The 23737-nt window shown below is 44.4% G+C and overlaps 1 protein-coding gene across 4 annotated transcripts in view; it reads right to left on the bottom strand.

The window, feature by feature from the left end:
* The window catches only part of SLC26A7 (solute carrier family 26 member 7), a 139783-nt gene that overhangs the window by 87073 nt on the left and 28973 nt on the right, over positions 1 to 23737 (bottom strand). For all 4 annotated transcript variants that reach the window (XM_075125062.1, XM_075125061.1, XM_075125059.1 and 1 more), the window contains 3 exons: positions 14541 to 14651; positions 11116 to 11292; positions 280 to 440 (listed from right to left, as the gene is read on the bottom strand). In XM_075125062.1, coding sequence (XP_074981163.1) covers positions 280 to 440; positions 11116 to 11292; positions 14541 to 14651 — 449 coding nt within the window. The remainder of the gene's footprint in view (positions 1 to 279; positions 441 to 11115; positions 11293 to 14540; positions 14652 to 23737) is intronic.

A 23737-nucleotide genomic window follows, 5' to 3' on the forward strand; every position in this document is an offset into this window, starting at 1 on the left:
CAAATTTTTACATCTAATAATTAGAACGATTGACAAAGCTGCAAAACTTGACCACTTATTTTTAAACCAGAAAACACAAAGGATCAATCTGGGGCCTAATCCTGCTAGTTCTTACTCACTCAAATAATCCATATTAACAAATCCTACTGATTTGAATGGGACAGATAACATGAGGGTTCACACAATCATGTCCTTACCTCTACATCTCCCTTTCCAAAAACTATAGATGTTAAACAGAATGTTAGCAAACCAATGTGATATCTCTGCTCGTGAACTCACATAAAAGAATCCCAGGGGCCCAGATATATATGGCATTTTCATTCCCAGCAGATACTTGACTTGTGAAGTCACAACATGCGTAGCTGCTCCTGTTGTCATTGCGCTTATCACCGGTTCCGTCAACAAGAATGTGGCGCTGCCCAAGTGCAGCACAAACATTGCTACCTAAGAAACCAAAGACATATATCAGTGATTACATTAAAATTCAGGTTTCCCAGTGTTAATGCAATGAGAAATACCCTTTTAATAAACCAGAAGATAAATGGCTGTGTTAGCAAATCAAAAGGAGAAGTTTCAGATGCATGCTGTGAAACATGAATATAGCTTAAAGTGAAATACATTAAATCTTTTTGTAAGTTTTGTGACAGGGTCAGTTCAGATGGCTACAGGAGAGTGATAGAAGGCAGATATATTAGCCCCAGGTTAAGTAGGTCCCTTTTCCCTGGGTAAGGTAACAGGGAAGAATCCAGAACAATCAGGAACTTTCTGAAAACAATTAAGGCAGACAGGCTGATTAGAACACCCGCAGTCAATCAAGAAGCTGCCAGAATCAATTATGGCAGGCGAATCAGGGCACCTGGGTTTTAAAAAGGAGCTCATTTCAGTTTGTGGTGTGCGTGCGAGGAGCTGGGAGGAAGAGGTGCAAGAACCTGAGAGTGAGAAGGCTGAGGACTGAGAAGTACAAGCATTATCAGACATCAGGAGGAAGGTCCTGTGGTGAGAATAAAGAAGGTGTTGGGAGGAGGCCATGGGGAAGTAGCCCAGGGAGTTGTAGCTGTCACACAGCTGTTACAGGAGCCACTATAGACAGCTGCAATCCACAGGGCCCTGGGCTGGAACCCAGAGTAGAGGGTGGGCCTGGCTTCCCCCCATCCCTCCATTCCCCCAACTCCCTACTTGAAACCGGAGGAGTTGACCTGGACTGTGGGTTCCACCAGAGGGAAAGGTCTCTGGCCTGTTCCCCGATCCACTAGGTGGATCAGCTGAGACTGCGGGGATTGTTCTTCTTCCTTTTCCCCATGCTGGCCAGTGATGAGGCTAACTGAGTGAATGGCAGATTTGAGCCACGAAAGTGGCCAAACTGAGGGCTGCTGTGAACCTCTGAGGCGAGAAAATCCGCCAATAAGCGCAGGACCCACCAAGGCAGAGGAGGAACTTTGTCACAGTTTATTTTATACTATCTCACTAACATCACTAGTTTACCAGGCTCTAAAATGAGATTAGTTACAACTGCTGGGTCAGTCAAAGTATGTTCACACAATGACTTATCTAAATATTGGCTCTACTTGTTATTCTCCCCTGTTCAAATATATGAACCCAGTGAACAATGTAAAAATCATCTACTCGTCAGGGCAGCATGAAGTCAGAGAATTCACATTCAATGTTTGATTAAAGTATCTGAAATCACAAATGACTAAGAGCCAGATCTGTGTAGTTTTATTCTCACAATAGAGCCATTTCACATTTTTTAGAAACTTGTATAGAAACACAGCAATTGACATATTGAGACAGAACAATGACCTAGCTAATCCAAAATCCCGTTCACATCAGTTGCTGTCACACCAGATGCTTCAGAGGAATAAACCACCATCACCTCCAAAGGTACAGAATCCTATAATACTATAATGTGATCAGTTTGATAGCCCTAGTAATTTTCTTCTAGCAGTGAGTGTAACTATGGATGCTATTATTAATCTTGTAATATCTAACACTTTTGTGAATCAGACTGAACCCTCTGCCTTAATTATATCCTGCTACAAACAGTGGGTTCCACACATTGTACGTTGGGTAAAAAATGCATCCCCTTTTATCTGTTTTATTTTTTTCCCTTTTACATTGTGTATGTCCATGTGTTTTTGAATTACTGCACAGATTAAAAAAGAGATGACCAGCTGACCACCTCCCTACAATTTGTTATGATGCCTTTATCACTTCTTCCTTTTCATCTAATTAATGCTCATCTTTTAAAATTATCATAGTATAGAAACCCCACCATGCCTCTAATAACTTTCACTGCCTTTCTTTAGACTGTTTCTACTACAGTATGGAATTTGTGTGAGGGATTGCCCAAAGCTGAGTGCAGTATTCAAAGTAAGTTATACCAGTGTAATACAACTGACACTTTAATATTTTTTTAGTACTCTGTCCCTCTGTAAATACACCCTAACCTCTTATTAGCATGTTTCCCATTCCGACAGATATAGCAGACGTCCTAACTGAAGGGTATACAGTGACACCTTGATCCTCTCCCTGAAAACTCTCCAATCTGTTATGTATGAGTAGGTAAAACTGATAATTTCTGTGAGGATTAACTTGTGCTTATCCATGTTGAATTTCATCCTTCTGGAGTTCCTTACAGGCTCCTTAGTACTGACTAATCTAAAGCAATTACTTGCATATATTATTGCTCTTTGCACACAAGTATCATTTAATTTTTCACCTGCATTTCACAATGAGTAGTCATCTGTGCATCTGTATTGAAACTCCCAGAGTGGCTGGCTTTTCATTTACCTGACAAATCTCTAGTGATGCAGTGTTGTTACCGTGCTGGTCCCAGGATATTAGAGAGATAAGGTGGATGAGGTAATATCTTTTATTAGACCAACTTTTGTTGGTGAGAGACAAGCTTTTGAGCTCAGACAGAGCTCTTCTTCAGGTCTGTGAAGAAAAGCTCTGTGTAAGCTCAAAAGCTTGTCTCTCTCACCAACAGAAGTTGGTCCAATGAAAGATATTACCTCACCCACCTTCCTCTCTAAAGTTCTAGTGAGCACACTTCCTACTCCATCTGAGAGTAAGGAACCTCATATGAAATTATTTCTCTATACTTCCCTCAAATAGCTAGCAAATTGCTCAGTGCCATAAGAACTGAGAGCACTGATACCCAATACTGGATCCTACTAAGGACAATTGCTGATGTACTTATGGTGAGTATTATTATTATTAATTTGTATTACTATAGTGCCTAGAAGCCCTAGTCAGAGACTAAGACCTGATTGTGCTATGAGCTACACAGACAGAGCATACACAGATGGTTCCTGACCCAAAGAGCTTATTACAGAGCCTTCAGGATGGGGCCATTGGGCATATCAAAGGTCATCACTCCACATCCCCTAGGAAGAGGGGACGTTTATGTGTAGGGAGCAATTGTGACCTTGTGACCTTGACCAACAACTTTGTGTGCTGAGATCACCCAGGTGGGCTCCCCACCCCAGATCCGAGACATTGGAGACTAGGATAACCGACGGGGATGGGGCCGCAAAGGAAACTCCCTCCACCACCAATATGGGATTCCTCCACCATGTGAGTGATGACAGTAAGGGATCCGGTACCCTGACTACACGGTTAACATTGTGTCTGCTGGGGCCGTAGACCGACGCCAGCTATGCCTATGGGGCCTGACATGGAGCCGTGTGTCAATTTTTTCTTGTTTATCAACAGCCCTAGATCATGACAGGTGGAGCGAACCAGATCGAGGTGCCACCGCACCTGATCCCGGGACCGGCCCTTGATTAGCAAGTTGTTGAGGTACAGGTAAATTTGAACAGCCCGACGCCTCGGGTAAGCAGCCACTGGTGCCATGCACTTTGTAAACACTCTTGGGGATGACGAGAGACTGAAGGGTAGCACTGTGAACTGGAAATGGCACTGGCCCAACACAAAACGGAGAAACCATCTGTGCCCTTGGAAGATATGGAAATATGCATCCTTCAAGTCGAGGGCAGCGTACCAGTCTCCTAGATCCAGGGAGGGGATGATGGAGGTCAGGGAAACCATGCAGAACTTCAACGTTTTGAGGCGTCGCAGGTTCAAAATGGCTCTCGGGGCCCCTTTCGCTTTCGGGATTAAGAAATAATGGGAGTAGAATCCTTTTCCCCTCATTTCCCAAGGGACCTCCTCTACTGTCCCAATGCTCAATGGTGGATTAACCATTGGGCTGACAGGGCCAGGGGCCCCAGCCTATTGGGGGGCCCTGGAAAAATGGGCACCCTGTGCCCTGACCCCGCTCCCTGACTCTACTCGGCCTCGGGGGGGGCGGGGGGGGCTTTGTTATTCCCATGCTTGTCTCCCCCCCCCAACCCTTCCCCCACATGTTTCAGCTCATGGGGGCGGACAGAGCAGGATGGAGCAGTTTTCCCCTGCACTGTGGGTCCTGTCTCAGCAGCTGGAAGCCGCCTCCTGGATCCTAGTGCCTGCCTGTTTCCTCTACCACCATGAGTGCAGGGCGGGGGTGCAGGCAAGGGAGGTGGGGTGAGGAGAAAAGGGGAGGGGACGGGAAAGAGAAGAGCATTCGGGAATGGGTGGGGGGAAGTAGGAGCCCAGCATGTTGCATTCCCTGGGCAGCAGCAGCCACAGCAGGGAAGCAACTGCAGCAGCACCTGAGCAGTGACATCACTGCAGCAGCTGGTGTCGGAGTGGTTGCCAGTAGCAGCTGGGGCGCCCCCATTATGTCGTCCCGTCCACCCCAGCACCAGCAGCCCAGGTACCGGTGCAGGCGGGGGGAGAGAGCCAGTGAACCAAGGAGACTGGCTTCAGCATGCATGTGTGCATGTGTCCCCCCAAATATAGCAGTCAAACTACACCTATGGCCCCAGGACTGGAGAAGTTCTAGCTCCCTGCTGCGGCCCCAGGACTGGGGAAGCTCTCCCTGCTGTGGCCTGGGCCATAGGGCAGGAGGGGGACAGAGCTTCTTCGGTCTTGGGGCCGCAGTGCAGGGGGGGAGAAAGAAGCAAGGCTACGGGGCTGCAGTAGAGGGGCAGAATGAGGCTGACTGTATGTGGAACAGGCAGAGAGGTGAGGGGAAGGGACAGAATGGGATGGGGCCGTGGGCAGGGCCGCAGGCGGAAGGGACAGAAGGGGGGTGGGACTGCAGATGGAAGGGGTGGGGAGGGCCCCCCCACTTGCTCTGGCCCCACAAAACCTTAATCTGTTTCTGCCCATGCTGAAGAGGCTGTCGACCTCCTGGGCGAGCAGTTACTCATGAGAAAAGTCCCTGAAGAGGGATGGGGAAGGGGCGTAGGAGGGACGGGCGGCCAAGAACTGTAGGGTGTAGCCCAAAGAGATTATGTTGAGCACCCAACAGGCTCAGGTTAGCCAGATCAGGCCGACTGGAAGGGGCACAGGCAGTTGAGGAAAGAGTAAGAAGGTGGATCTTGGGATGTGACGGGGGCGCCGTCCTTGAGCGCACCCTCAAAATGCCTGTCTCTGGCTTCCCAAGTGACTCGAAGGGCTGGGCTGAGCAGGCGAACGGGAAGACGAGGGGCATTGTTGTTTAAACCCCTTCTCTCTGTCCTTTTTCTACAGGTGCTCTGCCAGGGAGGTCCCCAAGACCTAGGCAGAGGAGGTGGAGAATGGAACTGCTTCCTAGTCTGCTGAGGGGTATGAAGGCGCAGGGAGCGGAGAGTGGCAGAGGAGTCTTTAAGGCCATGCAGCCTTGTGTCCGTGAGCTCGGAGAAGAGTCCTGCTCCCTCAAACAGGAGGTAACTAGAGAGTGGACTGCATTTACTGGGATAATCCCGAGGATTACAGTCAAGAGCTGTGCCTCATTACCACCGCAGAGGCAATAACCATGGCCGCCAAGTCTGTTGCGACCCAGGCCTTCTGGAGGGCACTTTTGCCACTGCTTTGCCCTCCACTAAAGCGGCAAACTCCTGGGTATGGTCCTGAGGGAAGGCCTGCTTAAATTTACCAAGAGAGTCTCACAGATTAAAATTGTACCTGCCCATCAGGGCCTGGTGGTTAGACACCCGAAATTTCAGACTGGTCGTCGAATAAATCTTTCTGCCAAATAAATCCAGTTTCTTGGCATCTTAATTCTTTGGTGTGCTGCTCACCTGGCCCTGCCTGGCCCTCTCGTTAACTGTGGGTGCAATATGGAGGTATTTAAACCCCTTTGAGGGGACATAATACTTCTTTTCTTCCTTTTTAAAAGTGGGTGGAATGAAAGAGGGGGTCTGCCACAGAAGTTTTGCAATCTTAAGGATCCTAGGTGGACAGGCAGCGTGATTTGGGCCGGGGTGGTGAAAGATCTGACGTTGAAAAGGTCATCCAGTTGCTCCACCAACTCCTCAATTTCCAGGTTTAAGTTGGCAGCCATTCTTTTAAGGAGAGCCTGGTGCTCTTTAAAGTCGTTGGGGGGACTGCCAGTCAGGGAGTGCCCTGCCACCACTTTGTCCGGCGATGAAGATGACAAGTGCATCGCCGAGGGAGGGGCAGGGTGGGTGAGGACCAACGCCTGGGAGATCATCTAGGCGATAGTGACCTGTGCTGGGGCAATCTCTAGCGGGAGGCTCACAGGTACCAAGCATACTGAGACTGGTGTCTTGATTCCAGCATTCCATGCCTCGTAGAAGGAGAGCGCGGTGCCAGGGACCTGGGTCTTCTGGCCAGAGATAGAGGTTGCAGGACTGGGGTCCTAGGCTTGGGGATGGGGATATACACCTGTGATCCGGGACCAATGGAGCCCCACTGCCCTTTGGGACAGTCCTATGGCTGGCTTGCCCTTGGATTGCAGGGCTTTAGCTAAGTCCAGCGCTTGGCACGGCAGCGCCTGCGGTGCTGGCAGGCTCATTAGGTCTTTAGTTGCCTGAGCCGCTTTGGACAACGAAAGCCCCTAGGTCCCCTGCTGTTTCTGGGAGTCGGAGGCGGCTCCCTGGCTGGGCTAGGGGACCCAACTGTAGCGGTCCCCTTTGAAGCTCCGGGGCAGGCACATGGCCTGAACTGGTCCTTTGCCCAAAGCCCCCCTTCCCCTCCTTAGATGGTGCCGGAGAGCCCTTTTTCTTCTTCTGCTTCTTAAGCACTGGAGAGGGGAAACTGCCGGGCAGAGCCCGGTGGCGGCAGTGCGCTCCACACCAACATCATGGTACTGGAAGCGGAGTCCAACTGGGAGGGTTCTGATGCCAGATGACACGCGGCCTCCATGAGAAGTGCCCGCAAGCGGATATCCCGCTCCTTCTGGGTTCTAGGGGGAAAGCTCTTGCAAATCCTGCTCTTATCCTTTATATGGGACTCCCCCAAGCACTTTAAACAGCCACAGGGGGGTCACTAACAGGCATCAGCCTGTTGCATGACGAACACGGTGTGAAGCCCAGGGAACGAGGCATGCCCCACTGTGGGGCAAAGTCCCAGCCAGGACTCTAACTACTAAACTAACAACTAACACTTAATCTAATGGCTAAATAAGTACCTAGAGAACGATATACAAAGAAGGTAAACAAAGGGCTGTTAAGAACCGCAAGAATGTGAGACAAGGTGCTCCAACCAACTGTCGCGGGTGGTAAGAAGGAACTGAGAAGGCGTAGGGCCGGCAGTGCCTAATATGCCGACACATGAGCACGGCACTCAAGAGGGTGCTACAGCCGACCCTACAGATACCGCTAAGGCAAAAATCTCCAATGAACTGTGCACATGGGAATACACACACCTAGAACAGAATCGACATGAGCAAGCACTCAAAGAAGAAGAAAAACTCCAGACAAAATTGCAGAAAGTTTTCTAAGAACGAATAGCCCTTGCTTTGCCTGCTTCTGCCATTACCAGATGGAGACTCTAGCAGGCTCCTCTCTGCAGCTTACTCCCAAGTCCACACGGTGGGTGGAGAGGGAGGGGAAGGGAGCGAGAAAGATGTAGGGAGGCATGGTCTCATTCCTAGAGCCCCCAGCATGGGGGAGGAGCGTGTCTCTCCTGCACAGTTCTGAGTCCAGTGAAATGCTGGGGAGAGGGTTGGCCCTGGCTGGGCCCCATTTTCCCCCCACTCTCTTCCTCCAACCTCTCCCCACCCCACAGGTCAAGCAGTCCCTGCTTTGGCTGCTTCTGCCCCTACCAGCTGGAAACTCCCACCTAACTCCCTTCTAAGATCCAACAAATGGTTGCTTCTACCTACAACATTTTACTAGCACATAAATTTCTGTACACTCAATGCAAAACAGGGAAGGAACTTTGTTAAAACATTTACCAGGATGGATAAAAGATGTGACAGAAAACTTAAATTAGGGCTCTGTACAGTCCTGTACAACTAATTTGAGTATTCTGACACAATTGTCTATTACACACTCACATGTGTTATTGTTAAAGTTCCTTCCCTGTTTTGCATTGAGCGAATGAACAGTTATTTACTAGTTAAATTTTGTAGGAAGAAGCAACATTTTATTGGATCTGTGGTAGTCCAGTGACCATTCTTTCTAGATTCAAGGTTTAAAACACCATATTCCATTCTGTTAGCACTATTCTGAGGATTCGTTATCAATCAGTAACATTGAAATAGCAACAGAAATTTCTGAGATCACATTAATAAATGAGTAGTACAGCTTATAGAGAGCCATTATAAAATACACAACCTTATATACCAAGATTTATGAATATGAGAGCTAGGTTACATCTGTTACAATGTTAAACCAAAGAGTTATGAAATATTAGGAAAGAAGTTAGTGCCCATCAATTGGAACTGATTTTCAAACAATGCCACAACCATTTTAGATTTTAAAGACTAAAATACTTCCATTGTAAAAATGCAGAGTTTTTCAAGAAAAACAAAACACAATCCAAACCTTGAAGCAATTTATCTGTATCTGATCCATTAACAAATGCTTATTCAGATAATAGATTACTTATTCTTACACAAGGAATGCCAAATTAAATTTGTATCTCAAAGTGCAAGCATATTAAAGAGGCTACGAAATATACCCATATAAACCAACACAGAAAAAATAACGTGAGAAATATAGAGGGAGTAGAACTGGTAGAAAAGGTAGTAAAAAACTGCATAGGAACATTTCAAAATGTTTAATTGATTTTTCAAAGTTTTGCAAAATGAAATTTTTTTTTAACAAAAATCTGTATTGAAAATTTTCAGGGCCCTTTCTCTGTCAAAAATCAAATTTTCAATAAAACATTTAATCAGTTAAATCATTTTTCAACTAAAAATATAATTGAAAACTCAATTTGGAAAAATTGTACTTCTACAAAAAGAGAGTTATTGCTTAGGAGTCTCAACACTCAGGTGGGAACCAGAGTCCTGCATTCTAATCTAGGCTTTCACACCCTCCATGGTTTCAAGCAAATCTGCACTAGAGTTGGGTGGGAAATAGGTGGGAAATTCCTTTTTAGTGAATATTTTCAAGAGTTTGAAAATTGTCCCAAATTGAATTGGGATGAAAAGTCTACCTTTTGAAAATATTGACAAACCAAATGAATAGATTTTTTAGGAAAAAGTCAATCAAAACATTTTGTCAAAATAATTCTATAACACTTCATTTTGATTGTGAGTTTTCTTTCTTAAAAAAACAAATCAATAAAAAAACATTTTAGCGTCTTAGCTTAAGTTTCTAAACAACAGGTCATTTCAAACTAAAAAAGTGAAAAACTGTGTTTCAACAACTTCAGATCTTTTTTCTTTACTCTTTTTTGAGTTAGGAAATTCATCAACATCAACCCTGTTTCATGAAGAGTTTCAGTTTTGACAAACTGGCATTTTTTTGACAACAAAAAGATGGTTTGTCAAAAAATTCCCAATCAGCTCTAGTCATAACCTTTCTAGCTCCATTTTTCCATCTTTGAAATGGGGGCAGAAATATCTCTACCTCTCACAAAGGAGGGTGCTGCGAAGATTAATAAGTTAATATCTGAAGATGAAAAGTGCTATTATAAATGTGAATGTATTTGGAAAAATTATTTTTATTCAGTATTTCATCATATATCCTGAAAAGAATGAAAGAAGGCATGTTTATCTTGCTAATGGGGAACATATGCAAAGATGTTTTTTATTGAATCTCTTACAGAAACAATTATAGAACTAAAGTGGATTTGGGAGAAAGATCAACTGGTCATATGAGAAGGTAAATAACATTTTGATCTCAAAAATATTAATAATAGTAATAATAATAACAACAAACAACTTAATCTATTAGTTTTCTTTTGGGTTGAATGGTTTGTCTGAACAAAAGGTAAATGAGATTATCATACGGTTTGTTAAATGCTTTTATGATGAAAAGCACTATACACATGAAACCCATTGGAAACCTGTGTATAACAGATCTCCCACTGTCCCAATACACAGAGGATATGAGTAAAAGCTGTAGCAACTCATGCTTTTACCTCTGGTGGTCCCCAGTACAAACCTTGGTGTATCTGCCAAAATGGCAGCCCTCACACAAGCACTTACACCTTCCACTGAAGCATCTGGTACTGGCAACTGTCAGAAGCAGGACAGACATGGCAATTCCTATGTCAGTAACTGCTAAGTATTACTATAATTAATAATAATAAAAGTTGTTGTGGGCTAGCTGCATAAGGCAAATAAAAGTAAAAATAGAAGGGGATGTACCCATTAGGCCCTGTTCTTGGCTCTAGTGAAGTCATATGCAAAACTCCCATTTACTTTATTGGGAGAGGGATTTGTCCCTTCATGGCCACCATAGCACAAGCATAATTAAGAACTGATTGTTTGTCTTGACATAAAATGGGATAGGACATGACTTTGGCACCCGAAAAAAAGCAGGAGTAATTTAATTCTGGCAAAAATAAATTTAAAATGTCACAGGATCAACTTTATTTTAAGCAAGATGACCCTTTATTTTGCAAGTAAATTATTTGAAACTCAAAAGTCAAATCATATTTGCAGACTCCAAAGCAGTGGACAAATATAGAGCCAAATTTGTAAAAAACCATGGTAGAACCCTGCTCAACAGCCAGCTGGCCAAGGTTCAAAGAGCTGGACTTGTTATGAAATAAAACTAAGTTATGTTTTTCATCACCAAAGTCATAGCTGTGACAGACAAAGACTTAGCTATAGTGTACTTCTTACGTTTGTTAAAATAAATGTTCGTTAACTATTTAGAGTACCTACTTGAATAATTCCTCCTAAAAATGAAACCGCTGCAGCAACTCCAATCCTCTGCATTTCAAACTCTGATAAACCTAAGACTCCCGAATTATTGCTTGTAGTGAAATTGTTGCTTGCTGGAGAAACAAGACGCTCAACTGCATTGGCAGATATCAAGGAAGTTAAAGCAAAAGTTCCTGTAAAAGAAAAGTCACATATCAATTACCAATAAGTAGCTCAATATTTGTTAGAGTCACTAACATTAATTTTTCAAAGTACAGCCTCTATCCAGAAATGTGAAATTTGCACACTCACTTCAGGTGTGTGTTTTTAAAGCACTTGCACTTGTTGGGTGCAAATTTCTATGTATAATATGCCATATGAGCGGATAAACTGAGTGCAAATGGTTTTTTGTGTGCAAGTTCTCTTCTGTGTGCCTGAAAATAATGGTGCTCAAAAATGCACAAGCAAATAATGTGCACACAGACAAACAGAGGCAGGGTTGAAGCCCTTTTGAAATCTTTAATCACATTCAATCTTTAATCAACGTTAAAGGCATTAAAGCATCACGGAAAGCTTTGAACAACATACTGTTTGGAAAATGTTTTGCATATATTAGTTCCACCTGAAATCATAATTTCTATTACCGTATCCCAAATACATTAGGCTCCTGAGTTCAAATGGAGAAAAAGCAGCCAGAATAAAGGTTCAATTCTAGCAATTTATTGCTCAGATGAATAATCTTTTACATAAGACTAGACTAAGTGAGGTACCAGGGACTATTTATGAGTAAGAATTAGTCAAGTAGGCAAAAGTTTACAGGACCAGGCCACAGATGAACTCCATTTTTCATGCAAAAAGTCTGACTAAAACAGGTCCCAATCCTGCATCCTTTACTTAAACAGAGTTCCACTGACTTCAGAGAAGTTATTACAGGGGAAGGAGATTGTCACCTCTGAGTAAAGGATATATGGGGCATTGGCACATGGGGAGCTGTAGTACATGGTTTAGCCGTGATTCAGGAAAGCATCTTTATTTGGGAACGGAATTAAGCACATGTTTAACTTTAAACAATGAATCTTTAGCATATGCTTACGTGCTTTCCTGAATCAGGGCCTTTGGGATGATGGGATATGTGCAATAGCAGCATACTTCTGCTAAAATGGTTATCATGAAAATACATTGTGTTCATATTTATAATATTTTCTTCACAACCACGAGGGACAGAAACATTTCTGTATGACAGCTTAGATTGTGAAGCACAATTCTGTAGCAAGGGCTGGAGTCCAAAAGGTGAATTCTACAGCAAATCCAAAGCCATAGAATTGTAGGATACAGGGCTTTGAGTATACTCCACAAATCCTAGGCTGAATGACATTTGCTCCATTTCACCCCATGGATACCGTGTCAGTCCTGAAGTCCTGCCCTTTGTCCATTTCACCACCTTCATGCTACATAACAAGAGTTTATTACCACCAGATATTTTTTCTGGATATTAAGGGTGCTATGTAAGATGATGAGTGAGGTACTTTTTTCCTTTAGTGACCTTTAGTTTAAAAATCAACTGCTCGTGGAGAAATTTGTAAACATTGTCTATTTTGAAACAATTTTGCTTATATAGCCTCATATTTTTAGCTTTTTTAATGAAAAGGACAAATAAAGGAACTATAAGGCTATATAGTAACCTACCTTTATCCCAGCTCCTGCCACAGAATTATTCTCCAAAATCTAAGCTTTCATTTAAAAGAATGTTTCTTGCTCTCCTGTGAACTGAGTATACTGATCATTTTAGCAGAAGCATCCATCTAATGTGCTTGTCCCACAATCCCAAACTGCCTTCCCAGGTATCAAAGGCCCCAGAGACTTCCTCCCTGACAATTTTTGTGTGGAGGACAGCTTTAGACAAATTGAATTTAATATTAGAATGCATAATACAAGGGATACTGTAACAATGTTATTCATGTGAATAGTTCATTGATTAAAACAACTTTTTTTTTCAAAAATAAGCTTCTGCAGAATTTCTAGTTTGCTACATCAGAGCAACAAAACCCAAGGACCTTGACACAGAATTCATGTCCTGTTTGATGTAAATTATCTGGAGGTTTGACAATATAACATACATATGTTGGGAGACAAATTCTATGTACTTTGGAATGTACATTGGTTTCCCAGTAGACCACATAGCTCTTACGGAGCTGTTAACAGTATTGATTTCAAAACCATCTAGTTATTCAAAAGACAGTGTTTGCTTCTTAGAAAACATATTAGCCAGAGTGGAGATGTATGCAGTTGGGCTATGTGAGCCCTGCAGGGTGTGGTTGCACATGTGGTTCCAAATTGGTTGCACATGTGGTTTGTGTGTGGTTGCACACGGTTCCAAATTTCCAAGAACCATCTTCCCTCCCCTCAAAAGGCTCCCACAGCCATTCCCCTTCCCCTAAGGTGCAGGATACCCCTTTCACATTTTATCTTTGGTTGACTGGGGGCAGGGGCTACGGCCCTGCATTTAAGCTCATTGTACTCGCCTACTGGAACCAAGTGCCTGTCTCTATACGTCCCCTGGTCTTCGAGAGTCACTGGGAGGCCACCATTCCCACAGACAAATTTCTTGGTGGTCCAACCTGATGAATACAATTCCCTTTCTCAGTTCATAACAGGTTTCCTTAGGGAACAAAGCAGTCAATCTAGCAGGAGCTCGGAAACACTTCTTGCCACTGTGGGTAGCTCTGCTCAAAGCAGTGGTGAGGAGGCCACATAATCATGAGCATGGCAGCTAGGGAACTCCTAGTGGTTCCTTAGCTTCTACAGTGGAAGTGATGGGGCATCTTCACCCTTCAGCTCAACAGAAGCATCTGATCAGGGGTAATCCCAATTCTACTGAAGTATATGGAGTAGGGAGAGGGTATGTTTTGGTGAGAAGTACTGGGGTTGTGTTATAGCAATGTGAGAAATAATGAGGTGTTTCTATAGTTTAGGAACAGTCAAACTTTTAGTTGTTCCTGTTTATATTTAAAAAGGCTCTCACTAGCTGAGCTCTTGTCTGTTAAAGTTTTAGCTTCCAGCAAATTTATATAGTCAGGTGCATAAGTCCCTGATAAACTATATTTATAAAGGAAGTATTGATGCAGTATTCAATTATAGTGGTAGGAATGGCTCCAGTATAACCTTAGGAATGGCTCCAGTATAACCTTAACAAGGCTTTTTTTTCTTAAAAACACTTTTCTTAAGCAGAAAAAAGATGTAGCTGTAAAGAAAAGGCACAAGAAATGTGAACAGGTTAATCTGTTTTAAGACACTTCCCTCTTTCTCTCCCCCATAACTGATCCTGTGACGCTTAGTACCTTCAACTTGCAATGAACACACCAGTTGTTGAGGAAGCGCCTCATTTCACAGAACACACTCAGCAACTTGCACGATGGGAGCCTAAATGTTTCCAGACACTTACCTGTTGCAACATGGCGTCCCATTCCAAAAATAGCATAAAGGATGACAGGAAAGAGAGATCCATATAAACCAAACACTGGATGGACTGAAGACAGAACAGCAAAGGCCAGCCCTATAGAGAAGGATAATGGAAATTAGTAAACAATACATTGCACCAAGATATCAAATTACGTTACATTTGGTTTTGGTCGGGGGAAAAGTCCACAGCTTTAACACTAGGATTAAAACTACCTACAATGATAATTACATCTATAAAAAGCTAAGGCATAAACCAACCACTAAGCAATGGGGTTTGGAGGAATCTTCTGTTGTGGGTGGATTTCTCCATAATTATCTATTAATAATACCTAGTTCTTATATAGCACTTTTCATCCATAGATCTCAAAGCACTTTACAAAGGAGGTCAGTATCATTACCCCCATTTTACAGATAGGGAAATGGAGGCACAGAGAAGGGACCTGACTTGCCCAAGGTCACTAAATAGGCCAGCAGCACAGCTGGGAATGGAATCCATGTCTCCTGAGTCCTTATCCAGCACCTTCCTCTAAAGCATCTGGGATTAGTCCCTATCAGAGATAGGATACTGGACTATATAGGTCACTGATCTCATATGGCAATTCATATGTCCGTGTTGGGGACAGCAGGACAGAATTCGCAGGCCAAAGTCCACAGAAAAGAGAAGGCACAAGGTGAAAAGAAACACACCAGAAACTCCAGAAGAGGCAGAAGAAGAGGAAAGCTTGCCCTGTCTAAAGGGGCAGGCAGGAAGAAGAGCGGAGCATGGGGAAGGAGGAGAAGACTACTTAAGTCTGATCTACACTTGAAAGTTCTAGCAGCACAATTATTTCAATTAGGATGGTGATTTTTTTTAATCAAGATAGTTATACCAGTACAACTCCTACTGTGTATGCAGTTGTGCTGGTATAAAGGTGCTTTATTCAGGTATAGCTTATCCCCTCTCCTGTTTGGGAATTAGCTATACCAGTATAACTTCATCCACTCTAGAGGAGTTGTACTGGTTAAACTAAACCACTGCAGTTAAAGTGGTACAACTTTTACGTGTAGATAAACTCCAAGGAAATAGACAATGGACCCCTTACTGAACGGCTAGAATCAGAGGTCCATTTTCTAAGCAGTGTGTGTGAAATGGGTCCATAAATCCTGGCTAAGGTGAACTGCAAAACTTCGTATGTTTAAGATCCAATATCATTAAAACAGTATGCACGTGCAAACTAAACAATTACAAATAAGAACATTTACATTTAAAAACAAAATAGTAACACTTCAGTGCTTGGAGTGCACACTCTGAACTACTTTGGTAACCTCGACACTGCTCTATAGAATTTAGTTCTCATGTATTGTTTTCAGTGTCTGTGATACTATCAGTTCCTTCCTGCAGAGGAAGTACAGAAAAATGGCCTGCTATTTAAATCATAATAATTTTCACATATAAATTTTAATGTATAAAGTCAGATGGGGGGTAGTCCTTGTATTGGTTTTTATTCTGCACTTACGGTCACTTACTGATTTGGGATCTTAACCAGTGTTAAGATTAAACAAAATTTGTGCAGTTTACCTTCAAAAGGTGTTCACATGCTTAAATAAATAGATTTTAATCACTCAGTTCAAGAGGGATTAACTGAGGAATTGCAATGGCTAGTGGAGTGTACTGTAATGACTCTCAAGCTAAGTTAAGAAACTTCCTGCTGTAGGACGTTTACATATTTGCTACTCACAGCTACCAATCAATATGGGATTAAATACAGTATTACTTTGTTTCCTCTTAGCGCTAATGAGGGAAATGAGGCTTTAGCTATTGGGAAGTAAGCTGTCACCATCTAGTGATAAATGTCAGATTTACCAGATTCTCAAACCTCTGCAAGCATTTACTTTGTTTTTCAGTTTCCAAAAATGGTTTGAATCTGAGACTTGTGACTACTGTGGCCAGACTGTGTTTGGTCCAGCACACATGAACAAAATGTGTGCAGGGCACAAGGAGTCCAAGCCCAGGTCTACACTATGGAATTAGGTCCAATTTAGCTGCGATAGGTGGATTTTAAAATGAATGCGTCTACACAATCAACCCCGTTCTGTCGACCTAAAGGGCTCTTAAAATCAACTTCTGTACTCCTCCCTGGTGAGGGGAGGAGCACTAAAATTGACCTTGCTGGGTCAAATTGGGGTAGTGCAGACGCAATTCGATGGTATTGGCCTCCAGGAGCTTCCCAGAGTGCTCCAATGTGACTGCTCTGGACAGCACTTTGAACTCCGATGCACTAGCCAGGTACACAGGAAAGGCTCCAGGAAATTTTGAATGTCATTTTCTGAGCGTGGCGAGCTCAGCAGCACAGGTGACCATGCAGTCCCCCCAGAATTGCAAACCAGCTCCAGCATGGACTGAAAGGGAGACACTGGATCTGATTGCTGTATGGGAAGAAGAATCTGAGCAGGCCGAACTCCGATCAAAAAGAAGAAATGCCAATATATTTGCCAAAATCACACAGGGCATGGTGGAGAGAGGTTACAACAGGGACACACAGCGGTGCGTGTGAAAGTTAAGGAGCTCAGGCAAGCCTACCAAAAGACAAAGGAGGAAAATGGTCGCTCCGGGTCAGAGCCCCATACATGTCGCTTCTATGATCAGCTGCATGACATTCTGGGGGGGACCCTACCACTACCCCACCACTCTCCGTGGACACCTTCAAGGGGAGAATCTCACGCAACAGGGAGGAGGATTTTGTTGATGAGGAAGAGGAGGAGGAGAATGCGCAGCAGGCAAGCGGTGAATCCGTTCTCCCCGGCAGCCAGGACTTTTTCATCACCCTGGAGCCAATACCCTCCCACGACGGGATCCCCGACCCTGAAGCCGGAGAAGGCAGCTCTGGTGAATGCACATTTGTAAGTACAGTACAAGGCTTAAAAGCAAAAGTGTTTAACGTTTCATTTGCCCTGAAGAATTGGGATGCATTCACGGCCAGTACAGCTACTGGAAAAGTCTGTTAACGTGTCTGGGGATGGAGCGGGAATCCTCCAGGGACATCTTCATCAAGCTCTCCTGGAGGTACTCTGAAAGCCTTTGCAGAAGGTTTCTGGGGAGGGCTGCCTTATTTTATCCTCCACAGTAGGATACTTTACCATGCCAAGCCAGTAGCAAGTGGTCTGGAACCATTGCAGCACAAAGCATGGCAGCGAATGGTCCTGGGTTTTGGTCACATTCAAGCAACATTCGGTCTTTATCTTTCTGTGTTAGCTTCAGGAGAGTGATATCATTCATGGTTGAAATAGGGGAATTTTTGTAAGGGAACAGTAAAAGGACCACGTTCATGCTGGGTTGTTTGTGCTTGGCTAAAAGAGATCATCCTGGAGAATAGTCACATGGTGGGGTGGGGAAAGGTGTGTGCTGCACATACACCCGAAAACCGTAGCCCCTCCTTTTAAACGTGAAACCCAACTGGCATTGCTTGCTATGGGAAAAGATGGTGCTGCAGTCTGAAACCATTCCCACATGTTACGAAGGTGTATGAAGCCAACCCCGTGTACCAAAAGGCTTACCATGGCTGCCTGGAAACCAAATACTGTTGCCCAGCCAGTTGTGATGTGTCATCACAGTGGTAGGCACTCAATATAAAAGGCAAAATGCGACCTTGTACCTAAAGCACATGTGCTGTCTGCTGTGAATTGCTTGATTCACTGTGAAAGAGTCTCCCTTTTGTTCTCAGAAATGTATCATCTTAAATTTTACTCTCCCTTTTTCTCTTCCTCAGGTGCAAATGTTTCTATGCTCCCCCTATCATCTCCATCCCTGAGGTTATCGCAGATTAGAGAGTGAAAAAAATGCACTCGCGATGACATGTTTTCCAAGCTCATGCAATCCTCTCGCACTGACAGGGCACAGCTTAATGCATGGAGGCATGGAGGCATTCAGTAGCAGAGGCCAAGAAAGCTGGGCATCGCAAAATGGGGAAGAGATGGCCAGCCCTCTGTGGAGATAGAGGTGGTTAGGGACTATTTAGAAAAGCTGGACGTGCACAAGTCCATGGGGCCGGACGAGTTGCATCCGAGAGTGCTGAAGGAATTGGCGGCTGTGATTGCAGAGCCATTGGCCATTATCTTTGAAAACTTGTGGCGAACGGGGGAAGTCCCGGATGACTGGAAAAAGGCTAATGTAGTGCCAATCTTTAAAAAAGGGAAGAAGGAGGATCCTGGGAACTACAGGCCAGTCAGCCTCACCTCAGTCCCTGGAAAAATCATGGAGCAGGTCCTCAAAGAATCAATCCTGAAGCACTTGCATGAGAGGAAAGTGATCAGGAACAGCCAGCATGGATTCACCAAGGGAAGGTCATGCCTGACTAATCTAATCGCCTTCTATGATGAGATTACTGGTTCTGTGGATGAAGGGAAAGCAGTGGATGTATTGTTTCTTGACTTTAGCAAAGCTTTTGACACCGTCTCCCACAGTATTCTTGTCAGCAAGTTAAGGAAGTATGGGCTGGAAGAATGCACTATAAGATGGGTAGAAAGCTGGCTAGATTGTCGGGCTCAACGGGTAGTTATCAATGGTTCCATGTCTAGTTGGCAGCCGGTATCAAGTGGAGTACCCCAAGGTCGGTCCTGGGGCCGGTTTTGTTCAATATCTTCATAAATGATCTGGAGGATGGTGTGGATTGCACTCTCAGCAAATTTGCGGATGATACTAAACTGGGAGGAGTGGTAGATACGCTGGAGGGGAGGGATAGGATACAGAAGGACCTAGACAAATTGGAGGATTGGGCCAAAAGAAATCTGATGAGGTTCAATAAGGATAAGTGCAGGGTCCTGCACATAGGATGGAAGAATCCCATGCACCGCTACAGACTAGGGACCGAATGGCTAGGCAGCAGTTCTGCGGAAAAGGACCTAGGGGTGACAGTGGACGAGAAGCTGGATATGAGTCAGCAGTGTGCCCTTGTTGCCAAGAAGGCCAATGGCATTTTGGGATGTATAAGTATGGGCATAGCGAGCAGATCGAGGGACGTGATCGTTCCCCTCTATTCGACATTGGTGAGGCCTCATCTGGAGTACTGTGTCCAGTTTTGGGCCCCACACTTCAAGAAGGATGTGGATAAATTGGAGAGAGTCCAGTGAAGGGCAACAAAAATGATTAGGGGTCTGGAACACATGAGTTATGAGGAGAGGCTGAGGGAGCTGGGATTGTTTAGCCTGCAGAAGAGAAGAATGAGGGGGGATTTGATAGCTGCTTTCAACTACCTGAAAGGGGGTTCCAAAGAGGATGGCTCTAGACTGTTCTCAATGGTAGCAGATGACAGAACGAGGAGTAATGGTCTCAAGTTGCAGTGGGGGAGGTTTAGATTGGATATTAGGAAAAACTTTTTCACTAAGAGGGTGGTGAAACACTGGAATGCGTTACCTAGGGAGGTGGTAGAATCTCCTTCCTTAGAGGTTTTTAAGGTCAGGCTTGACAAAGCCCTGGCTGGGATGATTTAACTGGGATTTGGTCCTGCTTCGAGCAGGGGGTTGGACTAGATGACCTTCTGGGGTCCCTTCCAACCCTTATATTCTATGATTCTATGATTCCTTAAGTAAGGGCAAACAGCAAAGGCAGGAGGCGATGCTGAGGCTAATGGGGGAGAAACGGACATGATGAAGCATATGTTGGAGCTGCAGGAAAGCCAACAAGAGCACAAACCCCCACTGCATCCATTGTATAACTTGCCCTCCTCCCCAAGTTCCATATCCTCCTCACCCAGATGCCCAAGAATGTGGGGGTGGGGGGGCAGGGGAGGCTCTGGGCACCCAGCCTTTCCACTCCAGAAAACAGCCCAAGCAAGAGAAGGCTGTCATTCAAACAGTTTTGATTTGTAGTGTGGCTACAATAAGCAATGTGACCTTGTCCTTCCCTCCTTCCACACCCCACCCCACCCGGACTACCTTGTCAGTTATCTCACATTTTTTTAATTAATAAAGAAAGAATGCATGGTTTCAAAACAATAGTTACTTTATTTCCTTTGCCAGCTGTGATCGAAGGGGGGAGGATGGTTGGCTTACAGGGAATTAAAATCAACAAAGGGGGCGGGTTTGCAGCAACGAGAAACACACACAACTGTCACACCATAGCCTGGCCAGTCATGAAACTGGTTTTCAAAGCCTTTCTGATGAACAGCGCATCTAGCTGTGGTCTTCTAATCAACCTGGTGTCTGGCTGCTCAAAAATCGACCACCAGGCGATCTGCCTCAACCTCCCACCCCACCATAAACTTCTCCCCCTTACTCTCATAGATGAGGCATACAGCAAGCAGTAGTAACAATAGGAATGTTGGTTGCACTGAGGTCTAACCTAGTCAGCAAACAGTGCCAGCGAGCTTTTAGACATCCAAAGGCACGTTCTACCACCATTCTGCACTTCCTCAGCCTATAGTTGAACTGCTCCTTACTACTGTCCAGGCTGCCTGTGTACGGCTTCATGAGCCATGGGAGCAAGGGGTAGGCTGGGTCCCCAAAGATAACTATTGGCATTTCAACATCCCCAACAGTAATTTTCTGGTCTGGGAAGTAAGTTCCTTCTTGCAACTGCTAGAACACCCCCAAGTTCCTAAAGATGTGAATGTCATGCACCTTTCCCGGCCATCCTATGTTGATGTAGGTGAAACGTCCCTTGTAATCCACCACTGCTTGCAGCACCATTTAGAAGTACCCCTTGCGGTTTACGTACTGGTCGGAAAGGTGGTCCGGTGCCAAGATAGGGATATGTGTTCCGTCTATCATCCCACCACAGTTAGGGAACCCCATTGCAGCAAAGCCATCCACATTTCCCAGAGTCACTACCCTTGATGGCAGAACATCAGTGATTGCATTGGCTACTTGGATCATAGAAGTCCCCCCAGAAGACTTGCCCACTCCAAGTTGATTCCCAACTGACCATTAGCAGTCAGGCATTGCAAGCTTCCACAGGGCTTTTGCCACTCACTTCTCAACTGTCAGGGCAGCTCTCATCTTGGTATTCCCGTGCTTCAGGGCAGGGGAAAGCAACTCACGAAGTTCAAGGAAAGTGGCCTTACGCATGCAAAAGTTTTGCAGGCACTGTGAATCTTCCCATACCTGCAACACTATGCGGTACCACCAGTCTGTGCTTGTTTTCCGGACCCAGAAACGGTGTTCCAATATATGAACCAGCCCCACTGCCACCATGATGGCCCCGTTGCCACAGTCCATGCTTTCAAGAACACCTGTGTCCATGTCCTCATCACAATTGTCCTCGTGCTAGCGTCTCTTAGCCTGGTTCTGCACATATTCCATGATAATGTGCAAGGTGTTTATAATGCTCACAACAGCAGTGGTGAGCTGAGTGGGCTCCATTCTTGCCGCACGGGTAACCCAGGAAAAAAGGAGCAAAACAATTGTCTGCCATTGCTTTCACGGACGGAGGGAGGGAGGGTCGACTCATGACAGGTACCCAAAACCACCCTCAACAATGTTTTTGCCTCATCAGGCACTGAGAGCTTAACCCAGAATTCCAATGGGCAGCGGAGACTGTGGGAACTGTGGGATAGCTACCCGCAGCGCACCGCTCTGTAAGTTGATGCTAGCCATGGTATTGACATACTCCACAGACTTAATGCGCTTTGTGGGGACATACACAATCAACTGTATAAAATCAATTTCTAAAAATCGACTTCTATAAAATCGACCTAATTTTGTACTGTAGACATACCCTTAGGTGCTTAGCATTCAGGAAAAACAAGAGCCATAACCCATCCCCTCCTCACTGCGCAACAGAGCTGGCCCACACATCAGAGTCCACCCTGAACCCTGGAAATGCTATAGCAGGGGCCACTTTGACCCACACATCCCCAGCGTCCCTGGAGGAATTCTGCCTGTCTCAGGGAGCTGCTGCTGCTGGGCAGTGCTTTTCACACCCCTATATGCAGGGGCACAATGTAGGTATAATTCAGCCCTTTGTGTTTTGTTTGTAAACTCCGTCTTGTTATGTCCATTTAGTTTTCAAAAGTAGTTTCTCATTCCTTCTATGTTACCTAGAAAACAATGAGACAGTGCTGTCTAGTGGTTAGGACAAAAATCGACTCAGGACTCAGAAATCCTAGATTCTATTCCTGGTTATGCCACTGATTTTTTATGGTTTCAGACAAACTGCACGTTTCAGTTTATCCATCCGTGCAATGGGTATCATCAGAAGGGTGTCATAAAGCTTAATAAGACCCTCTTAAGCATGAAATCCTCAGATGTAAGGTATTATAAAAGTTCAAAAAGTAGTCAAAAAGCAGGAAACAGATGGTAATAGTACTACTGTATTGCACTTCTTCACACTGAAAAATAATTAAGAATGGAGACTCCAGCTCCTCCTTATTTTTAAGGAAGGAGAACCCCACGGCGGTGAAAGTAAGGCTTTCAAGAAAGAATGGCTATTCCAATGTAAAGAACTGCAAACAAGGAATGAACAATAGGTTCAGATACAATATATAAATATTGTGGTGGCATGCTTTAGTTAACTCATTATCAGAAGATAACATTATGTGCCAGGGTTTCTTTTAAAATGGAGCTCTCTGGCTATCACTGGGCTTCGTGACACATCACATGGTATGCTACACTGGCCAAGCTGGCGACGTGTGGCACCACTGCAGGGAGATCACAAACGCAGATAGCTATAGAATAATTAACTTGGGTGCAAACAAGAAAAGCTGCTAAGTCCTGTATCTTAACCTGGCTTGAGAATTACTATTGAATGTGCCAGTTCCAAACTACAAGTATGAAAGTAATGCAGGGTCACCAAAGATGCAAATTAGGGTCAGATTAGTCAGAACTACAGTTAATTTCCCAGATCTAGATATATGCATCTGAAAACATGGCTATCCAGATGGAAAGGCTACACCATATCTTTTTGGCATCATGGTACAGAAGATAAAAATATTATACCAGAACAAGGAAAACAAGAAGACAGTATCTCAGGTCTACTATTAATCTTGTGACTTTTGCAAATATCTCACAATCCACTATTCTCAATGCAAAATTAAATAAATCTTGCCTGAAGTCCTATACACTCAAAGAACTTCCTTGGTGGGAACCTGATGAGCATGAAGATTGTGCTTGTTGATTTCAAACACCTTTCCATTGTTCAAATCTGGATGCTCTAATGAGATGTCCACACCCCATATCTGGGACACTCAAATAAGCACTGATAAATTT

The sequence above is a fragment of the Caretta caretta genome, chromosome 2, assembly GCF_965140235.1.
Source record: "Caretta caretta isolate rCarCar2 chromosome 2, rCarCar1.hap1, whole genome shotgun sequence".
Lineage (NCBI taxonomy): Eukaryota > Metazoa > Chordata > Testudines > Cheloniidae > Caretta > Caretta caretta.